Source organism: Populus nigra, chromosome 6, assembly GCF_951802175.1.
Source record: "Populus nigra chromosome 6, ddPopNigr1.1, whole genome shotgun sequence".
Lineage (NCBI taxonomy): Eukaryota > Viridiplantae > Streptophyta > Magnoliopsida > Malpighiales > Salicaceae > Populus > Populus nigra.
The window spans coordinates 7,062,609-7,072,740 of record NC_084857.1 but is presented as its reverse complement, the minus strand read 5'-3'; the positions used below and the strand labels follow the sequence as shown (position 1 = coordinate 7,072,740).

The following is a 10,132-nucleotide window of genomic DNA, read 5'->3' as shown; positions in this document are numbered from 1 at the left end:
TATTCGTGGAAAACAATGAGAGAAGAGAGGAAATAGTAAAAGCATCTCCAACGCAGCTGTGGAGAGCTGAAAATAAAAAAGTTATATCTTGATTTTTTTTATTTGTCTTTCATGCTCAAAGAGAAAGTCAAATAAAATACTACATAAAATATCTTTCTTTTTATATATATTATTTCTATGTATCTTTTAAAAAAACTAAAATTAATAAAATGAGGCCAATAAATAAATAAGCTAATTAAATATAGCTATAAAAAAACATCAAAATCATTAAGAAAAAATAAAACATTTATTTATTCTATTTTAATAAAATTAGATTTTTAAATGATTTTTTTTATTAAAGTGTATATAATAAAAAAAATTATATTTATACTATCTTAATAATTTATCTCTTTAAAATAGCATATTTCATGGAAAATGTTTTAAGAAAAAGAAATGAAAGAAGAATAGCTCGTCGGAGCCAAACCAAAGCTCTTCCATTGACACTCGTTGCTAGTTAAGGCGGAACTTTCGAGACGATTCCAACAATATCTGGGAAAGACAGCTGTTAAAGCTTCAAATTTGCGGCACGTGGCGCCATATCATGGTGGACTTCCTCACTTATTTGCGTGAGTGCTACACGTGTTAAACACCTTTTTCCTCACTCATGGTGGACTTCCTCACTCATTGGGTTCTCAGGTTCAAATGCTGTTGAATCCAACAGCGATAAAGGCTTGCTGGACCTAAACGAGATCGAGAAGGTTCTCACTGATCCGAGAGCGGATGACGTGAAAGTTATAATAAAAGTCATTTTAAAAAATAAAATTGTTAATATAGTTTTTTTGAATAGTATAAATATATTTTTATATGCATTAAAAAAAATCATTTTAACAATTTATTTATAATTTAATATATTTAATATTAATATTTTTTATTTTTTATTTTTTTGAGAAAAATTATGTAGACGATAAAATAAATCCTTGAACAATCTATTTTAATACTTTGAGCTTTTTTTTTTATAGATATATTGAAATCACCTTTCTTTAACTGAAAAACTATTTTGATTTTTTACTTGGCTATCTCTTTGAAACTGCAAAATCATTGGAAAAAAAGCTAAAAAAAGAGTTTTTTACTTTGGCTACTCTCCCATTAGGGATGCCCTTACATTGTATTACTGGGTAGAGCAGGAGGGTTTGTGTTCGTTGTTTTGGATATTGGTTGATAATGGTTTCTTTGGTGTTTAAGAACAACATGTGTTAAGATGTTTGTTGATTTTTCCAAGCATTAAGATTCCCGTTCATGTCTTGAGTTTTTTATTTGCACGGGCAGGCTAAGCAAAAGCAAAAGGGTGCTCGGCGAATGACCCTCCCCGGCGTAGAAGGGCAAGAGGGAGGACAGTGGATTGTCATTAACTCCGGTTTGTTTTCCTCTCTATAATGTTAGATGCATATATTGTTACTGAAAAAGAAAAAAGAAGAAGTTAGATATATTGGTATTTTACAATCAATGCAGCCCAAAGTTGAGCTGGTTAGAGTTTCCTTTCTCGCTGCTTAAAGGGGAAAACTGGAATAGACTCTGTCAAATAATTCTTGCATAGTCGTATGTGTTCTTATTGAGTTTGTACCTTACTCAATACGGGCATCAATTTCATGCTCATAGTAACCCTACGAGCAAGTTGAAATTGACTTAAATTCTGTTAGCATAATTGTGAAACATTGGTACTTTGATGAACTCTTAAGGTGATAAACGAGGTTTGTTGATTCATAGAACCCTGCTACCTTCTCTGTCCTTAGGTAAGTTGATAGTTCATGTTCTTGATGAGGAGGCTCGAGCAGACTACGATTTGGAAAGTCTTTGGACCTCAGAAACATCTAAAGAGGAGCCAGTTCGGGTAAAAGGTAAATTCGAGGATTACAAATTTTAAACCTTTCTGGTCTTTATCTGATTTTTTGCCTTCCCAACACGCACACCCACCCACCAACATGACTTTGTACGCTGGGTTCTCTTCTTTATCTAGAAGATAGAGGAATGCATTAGCACGAATCGAGATTGTTAGTTAAATTATTTTTAGCTTTTCAGGAAAATTCAATATGCATTTAGCAGAAGAGAAATCCAAGTATAAAAAAGCAATTGAGCTCCAATCTTTAGCAAGATGGTTTAAAATTTTATCCCGGTTTCTAGAGCGAGAGATGTATGCAAATTTGAGAATAATCTAGCTGTAACTGCATCTCTTTTTTTAATCATTTCCACCTTTTATCCATTTTGCGTCTTCTAAATCTGACAGTAGCTTTCTGAGTATTTTACCCGTCGGCTTGAAGGGGAGAGACAGAGTTAAGAGTTTTCTAACCAATTTAATGAGCACTCTGCACTAAATATTCTCTGTGGTTAAGTTGCTGATTAATGTATTGGTCTTGTGGAGTTCTATAAACTTGCATATACGTGTATGTATAAGTTTCTGCATGTGTGTAATGTTTTTTCTGCCTGGGTTTTGGACGGGATAGGTCCATGACTCTGTGGTCTGTGGGGCAATCTATTGATAACTGTCATCTTAGTTGTACAGCAAATTGTTTGAAACTTAGAATTCAATCTCAATCCTTATTTGGAATGGCTTCTTACCATGACAGGGTTTCCAAACTTTTTTTTTAAATTAAATAATGGTCGTTTATGAATAATTTTCTGCAGTTTTTCTGGAGCTGCTCGTGCGTATTAATCTAGACTTTTTTTGAATTGTCTATATTGTTTCATCTTTTCTCGGAATCTCTGTTCCATCCTTTTCCGTGCAAGGATCGTAGAAAAAGAACGAGGAATTAGCTCATAAATCACAAACTAATAGTAATAACATATGATATAGTGTTTCTTTGGCTTACATTTCTACTGATACAGATTTATAGCAAGTTAAAGCAGCTCTTACTAGTGATATCCTTTAGGCATGAAAGGATTTTGGTGAAATCAAGTACATAAATGGAATTTGAAGCCAATCAGTGAAAATAGAATGCCTTGTTTCCCACTACATGCAACTGTTAACTACTTGCAAGTACCGTTATCTTCTTCTTCTTCTTCTTCTTCTTTTGTACATGAAATGGGAAAGGCAGATAGGGTATCCCACTCATTGCAAGGCACATCATGCCCAAGCACTGACACACATCTAGAGGAACCTGTCTGCCAACTACTGTGTATTGTACTCAAACTGGTTTGTATGAACCAACTTTCTTCTTCTGAGTGAAGTAAAACACAGTTGCTGCAATAACAGAACCACCAAAAATCAATGCACCTGCAAGACCAAAGAACACTGCACGTCCGTCACCAGAGTAAAGGCTTATCAAAAACTTTTTTCCTTATCCCAGTTTGAGATACTGACCTATGGCAACGTATATGTAATTAGGTTCTGGTCTAACTGTAGTTAGTGCACCTGCGAATTCACACAATACTAAATTCTCAGATTCATAAGTTCAAGTAGTAGGGGCTAGTAAATAATATATGTGCTTGCTATATAAACATATGTTATAAAATTATGTGAAGGAAAGTACCCTGGTCATAACAGTTCGTTGAATGCCTCCTGTTGGTACAAATGCAAAAGAAATTCTCGTGTAGACCATTGTTATAACCACATAATCCACCACTAGCCTCACAAGATTGACATGCTCCATCAAGTTGCTTCCAAGTCAACTTGAAACCACCTTGCAATGCCCGACCAAAACCCTGAACCAAGTCTCTATAAACTGCCTCGTCACTCACCAGGGCACTCACAACTGACTCGCAATATCTATGCCAATCAAATTCTGGTGTTGCTCCCTCCAAGAACACATATGACTGCTTAATACCATACTGTAAACATGCTATATGTGGAAGTGAAGGTGGATACAGTGTGCAATTATAAAAGAAATGCAGCATTTTATTGCCTAGCGTATAATTGAACAGTGAAGGAGTGCTATTTACTGTGATAGTATCATGGGGTACTTTTGGACAATCTGCTCGTCTTATTTTGGTATGGTGAAGGGTAAGAGATTTACTGGAGTGGTTGATGTTTGTAATAGGATAAAGATCATTGGAGAGATAGATCATTGGATTTTGGTCACTGCAAGAGATATTGAAGCCTGGGTATCCACAATGCTCAAACTGTTGACTTTGGTGCCAAAAGGGGTAGCTAATTGTGATGCCATTACCACCGCAGTCAAAGGAAGGGCATGCTGTGATTGGTGATTGATCACTAGAGTCACCATTGATGGAGGTGTAGAGGAAGACAAGGAAGAGAATAGAAGGAAGACGAGCTAGAGAGGCCATGTTTTAGAATGGAAATGCTTGTTGATGAAATGAAACTGGCAATTAGAGGCCGACGGCATACTATAATTGATTTGGGTCGATCCATTGAGTTTTAACTAGTTTATTGTTGTTGTTTTCTGGTCAGGGTTGTTAAAATATGATAAAGGGAGGTCAACGAAGCAAGTAGAATGCTAAAATTTAATAAAGGGAAGTCAGCGAAGTAAGTAGAAATGATACAGAAATTTTTGGAATAAGTCATTAATTTATAGTTCTTTTATGGATGATTCCCATTCATGAAAAATAAATTATGCAAGACAAGGTACATCATTATATGCTAAATGACTATTATCCTCAAGAGCACCAACATGATGATGAAGACCCGATAATGTTTGGTCCGCAGGCTCTGTAGCGTTCGGTCTGAAGTTTTAAGAGGTAAACTATCCATCTTTGACTCTTAGGCATGCCCCATAAGCTTGGTGGTTCTGTCCTGGAAAAAAAAACCATCTTTGAGGACTTGACCTCTTAGCTGGGCACAAATTGGTAAAGTCATTAGGAGACAAGAGGAAGGAATTTGTCAAGCCCAGCTACCATCCAACTCAAGCCCGTAGGCACACAAAAATTGATAAACCTCCATGGATGGTTGCCCACAATAAGAATTATTAATTCACAGTCCACAAAAGCTATTTAGGGCCACTTGCGCTCATCCTGTGGCTTATTAGACCAACCATGTAATCAATTCTTGGCTTTTTAATCCTTTTCCGTTTCAGGCAAAAAAAAAAAAAAAAAACAGAGAGAGAGACAGAAACCACATGCATATTGTTCCGTGGAGTTTGTCCCTGCCAAGCCTTAATCGAAACCTGTCATTTACTTAATGACCCTTAGATTTTATGGGGGGGGAAATGAGAGATGTAGCTGACTTTGAGGGGGTGTTTTGGTCTGGTAAGATACTGTACAGACTAGTGAGTAGACAATAGCACTGACATCTCATGCAAGCCACTGCTCTGTATCCTGTACAAAGTGATATCATGTGCATATCATAGCACAGACAGTCATTTATGTCCGAGGCTAGATAGCCTGCAACCTGGAGCTGGTCAGGTTTCCTTCCAACTGTAAATGATGTAAAGATTCTACAACTGCACAAGCAAATGGTGATCTTGTTGTTCCTTAATTTTAGCATTTTAGGTGATTTTTATTGGTTTCTTTGTTTCTATAGGAATGGTTTTTTTTTTCATATTGTTTGTTTGTGTTTATGACTAATCTATCAGTTATTGTTCGGCATATATAGCTGCTTCATCTTAAAAATTTGCAAGTCATGCACCTTGATAAAGATCTCAATAACTCTATGAGGATATTAATTGTTAAGTATATAAACACTTCGTTGAAATTCATAGGGAGGATTGACGTCAAGCCATCGACATGAAATTGGGAGAAAAGCTCAGGGGCAGCTCAGGTTCAACATAGACAGATCGCATATATATAAAGCCTGACCAAACCTAGCCAGGCCTATACAAGCAGCAAAGTGAAAGTGAATGTGAATGGAGTGAAGAACAAATTGATTTGTGAAAAACACATCAAAAATATAAATTAACATGTCATGATATACTAGTAGAAGTTGGTGACGATACAAACAGATATATATAAGCATCTCTCAAAGTAGAGACACCACTTTTGGGACCCCACAGTACACGGTGCAGATTGTCAACACCTGTGTTTTTGGTTGTGCTCCTTCAAATATTCACTTCCATTGTGGCTGGTTTGCCTCTGCAAGAATGGTAAACCAAGAACCTTCAAAAGGCTCTCTTATGATGATTGCTTGGTCAATGGAGGGAAAGCTTTGAAGACTAGTCAGGTTGTCAGATTCACATACTCAAATTCCTTCATGTACGCACGCCAATTTAAGTCTGCCAAGTTGTGTTGATAATCCTAGAAACAAGGTCTTATCATGGAGAGATAAGAGAAAGGATTTCACCATGTACAATTAAAAAAAAAAAACCAAGACCCCTGTCCCTGATGTTCACAAAAAGAAAGAAAGAAGATTTCAATCCCTGACATCCATGAAAATGAAAATAGTCTCAGCTTTTAGCTTTCTCAATATTGTCTAGATCCTTTAATGCACAGTCCACTGAACCATGAGTTCCCCCTTCTGAGATTTTAAACCAGCCTTTTGTTCCTTGAACATTCGTTACCATTTTGTTATGGTATATGAAACTGTAGATATTGTTTTATGATCCGCAGAGATGTTAATATTTCATCATTCTGAAACTAAACTTTTTCGAGTCTAAAAGCTGATGTTTCTTTAGCTGCATGATGCACAGTTGTGTCTGAAAAAATGGTGCTTTCTTGGCAGAAGCGTGTGCTCTTATTGCGGTCTTCTTTTCTATTGCTTTAATCAACACCAACTTGTGAAGGCGAGAGTGAGAGAGTTGACAAAGGAGGTTGCACGGTAGCATCAAGGCTCGTTGCTCGAAAGGAAAAAATAGACAATATGTGCGCGCGCGCGCGCGCCAGCAGCAGCAACCAACCAACCAAGGGAACCCTTGTTGGAAAAGTTTGTTGGGATATCGATGTCGTTTTTGAAGACTTGTTACAAACAAATGGGGGTTTGGAATTGATCTCTGTGGCATAAAAATTGCAGCACAAATGTTACAATTTTCCATGTTTTTGTTTTTCTTGAGTGGTAGCTTGTGATTTCTATGCTAGCTTTGTAAATTCTGACATGGTGTTTGTTGTGGACTGAAAATGTTGATATTGATTTATGCTCCAATTTTTCTCTGCAAAACTAATTGCGGAGAAATGAATATTAAATTTCCGGCAAGTTGTGATGTTAACAGTTTAACACACCACTCCAGACTTGATCAGACTAGGTGTTCAAGAATACATTTCAAATTGTCCTATACTATGACTATCATACTCGTACATTCCTCATACTCCTACAGAATCAAGAAACTCAACAGGGCATAAATGGCAAAAGAGAACATTAAGGAAAAAAGAAAAATAATTTTTCCTCATCTTCCTTTGGGATTTACTATTTGTGAAAAAAATTCGCTAGTGTATGGCTCATCATTTCCCTCACGGACTCCAGTCTCCTCGACTCCAGTCTCCTCAACTCCAGCCATCTCTCTATGAATTGAATAGGTGTCTTTTGTTTCACTGTCTGCGACCAATTTAGCTCCTGCAGAATTGTCTTGCATTTGTAGAGAAAATTCAAGATTCCACAGCACATCACCCATCGAAGGGCGATTGCATCCATGATCAGCCAAACACTTGACTGCTGTCTCAGCGAATTTGTTGTAGCACTCAGGGTCTATGTCTTCCTTTATATGTGGATCAATAATATCCCAAAGAGTTCCCTTCCTTTGGCAATGTAGAGCCCAATCTGCTAGACTAACTTGTTCTTTAGGCGAGCTAGGATTAAGGGCTGGCCTACCACATAATACTTCAAAAAGGACTACCCCGAAAGAGTAGACGTCGGATTTTTCTGTCAATTGTTGCCGACGGAAGTACTCAGGATCCAAGTATCCAAAGCTACCTTTTATTACTGTACTAACATGTGTTTGTTTAAGATCAGGTCCAGTTTTCGACAGGCCAAAATCGGAAACTTTTGCGACCCACTTCTCATCCAAGAGAATATTTGTAGTTTTTACATCCCTGTGAATGATTGTGTGCCTTGCACCGGTGTGGAGATAGTGAAGCCCTTTTGCAGCACCAATACATATCTCCAATCTTTTCTTCCAGGACAAGGCTGGATTGTTGCTCTTGTAGAGATGCTCCCTAAGAGTACCATTTGCCATATAATCATAAACTAGAACCATTTCCCCTTCTTCTTCACAGAACCCAATTAAAGAGACTAAATGCTTGTGTCTCAGCTTAGAAAGCATCTCAATTTCGGTCTGGAACTCGTGAACTCCTTGTTCTGAAGAAGGGTTTGATCTCTTGACAGCTACTTTTATCCTTTGGTCAATAATGCCTTTGTAAACCTTCCCAAATCCTCCAACTCCTATGACTTGAGATTCGTCGAAGTTCTTGGTAGCATGTTTAATCCCTGGCAACGAAAAATGGTGACATAGGCCTTGTGCAAGGGTTGAAAGATGGCTATTGCAACTGCTTTTACCAGATATTGTTGATCTGCTAGCTGATGTGTGGGAATTTCCATAGAGTGGCAACCAATTAGCACTACTTCCAGACTGACTTCCATAATCAGTCCTCCTCTTTCTGTAGACAAAAATGGAGATAGTGGCTGCTATTGCTACTCCAGCACTCCCACCAAGAATGCCACCAACCACTGGGACAAAACTGGATACTGATGGTGAAAAACCCTTTTTTGCTTCGGCCTGAAGCATCATCGGTGATGGCACCGGATTTGGGCCAGCCAAATTCCCTCTAGAGTCATTAAGCTTAAAAATCTCCAATCCATTAAGAATCGCATCATAGTATTCTGGCTTAATGGACACACTAGGATGCAATGCCACCCATAATTCATCACCACCACTCCGATCACTAGCATAAAAGGCATAATCCTTGTAGATTGGCACTCCTTGAGATCCTGCCCATCCTATCACGTCACCACCTTCTTGTGCTGTTCGGTTATTGACATAGATATCGAACACTCTCTGGTTGACCTTTGTTTCCTGATATTCACAGAAATGGAACCTAAAAGCGTACGTAAAATTTGCATCAACCTGAAATAACCATGTCAGATTATAATTCTGATTCACTTTCGAATCCGGCCCCATTGTTCTTGCTGTGCTGTAAACATCTAAAGGTGCAATAGAATTTGGTAGATTATCAGTAGGGTATTGAATGCTGATGTTAGCTTGAGAAGTGACGCCTCCGGCTGCACCAAATAAATATGGTGTATCATCATACCATATTCTTGTAAGGCCTGAGTCCTTGTTGGAATGAACTGTCCACCAACGTTTAACCTAAACATTGTTTGCAAAGTAGAGCTTCCAACATCAACAGTTTGGTCACTGAAACCAACCAGTGCCGCGGGCTGGTAAATATCTGGCATTGGAATCACTTCAATGCCATTAACAAAAGCATATGAATCATTACATTTCGAAGAGGGTGTGAAGGTAAGATTGAGAGTGCCAGAATCAATTGGTATTAGAGAGAATTCCCTGATAATATAGGCAAGCGTAAGGGCCTGTGCCGTAATGGAGACACTGAAATTGTTAAGGAGGGTGAAACTATTTGCAGTAACAGAGAAATAAGAATTGTTAGGATCAAGAGAGCTATAGGTAGAAGGATAAAAATGGAGCCTGACCCAAAGGCGACTCTTTGTAGGAACAGAAAACTTGTATGTAGATTCAGATGTAAATATCCTTGCAGTCATGTAAGGAATCGTGGATGGCAATGAAGGGTCTTGGTTTTCAGCTGTTGATGTTATTGAGTTACCTGACGAATTGATGTGTTTTGCATCAGGTTGCCAATCCCTGCCATCACTATCCGTGCCAGCACCGGAAGCACCACAAGCGAGGATATAAGAATCAGAATCTGATTCTGATTTAGAGTATTTGCTTGTAACAGAAATTGTGTTTAAGCAGATAGACAAGAAAATCAGAGAAAACAAGATTTGGCTATTGCATTTCATGGCTAAGAAGAAATATATAACAAAAACAGGGGAGCTAGAAAATTGAAGGAAAATATTCGCTAGTAGGCAAGAATGAATGGAGATGTGGGCATTTTGGGGTTCAAAACTGATTACTCCATTGATATAAAGTGCGTTTTGTTTTCATTACCGGTTGATATTTGAAGGTTTACCTGGAATATGCAGGGCAAGAAGCAGAGAGAACAGAGGATTTTCTTTTTTCTTTTTTCTTTCGAAGATGGACATTACGATAGGAGTGGCAGTTAGAGACTAATGGAGAGAGAGAGAGAGGGAGAGAGAGAGGGA

The 10,132-nt window shown here is 37.9% G+C and overlaps 2 protein-coding genes and 1 pseudogene across 3 annotated transcripts; 1 reads left to right on the top strand and 2 right to left on the bottom strand.

Annotated features, from left to right (window-relative positions):
* The first annotated feature begins 937 nt into the window (after positions 1 to 937).
* On the top strand, positions 938 to 7,041 carry LOC133696289 (protein Iojap-related, mitochondrial-like). 2 transcript variants are annotated; one of them, XM_062118439.1, is made up of 3 exons: positions 938 to 1,393; positions 1,770 to 1,874; positions 6,552 to 7,041. In XM_062118439.1, the coding sequence occupies exons 1-3, from the start codon at positions 1,336 to 1,338 to the stop codon at positions 6,623 to 6,625; spliced, it is 237 nt and encodes a 78-aa protein (XP_061974423.1). In that variant the 5' UTR covers positions 938 to 1,335; the 3' UTR covers positions 6,626 to 7,041. The 2 variants fall into 2 exon arrangements, 1 of the variants encoding a protein (XP_061974423.1); XR_009842649.1 differs by lacking the exon at positions 6,552 to 7,041 and adding an exon at positions 2,261 to 2,594 and having other exon boundaries at positions 949 to 1,393.
* Positions 2,784 to 4,341, bottom strand: LOC133696288 (LEAF RUST 10 DISEASE-RESISTANCE LOCUS RECEPTOR-LIKE PROTEIN KINASE-like 1.2). Its single transcript, XM_062118438.1, has 3 exons — positions 3,504 to 4,341; positions 3,335 to 3,385; positions 2,784 to 3,247 (listed from the first exon to the last, which is right to left on the bottom strand). Exons 1-3 carry the CDS (start codon positions 4,255 to 4,257, stop codon positions 3,159 to 3,161), a joined length of 894 nt encoding a protein of 297 aa, XP_061974422.1. The 5' UTR covers positions 4,258 to 4,341; the 3' UTR covers positions 2,784 to 3,158.
* Positions 6,980 to 10,064, bottom strand: LOC133696287 (receptor-like protein kinase ANXUR1; annotated as a pseudogene).
* Positions 10,065 to 10,132: the final 68 nt, after the last annotated feature.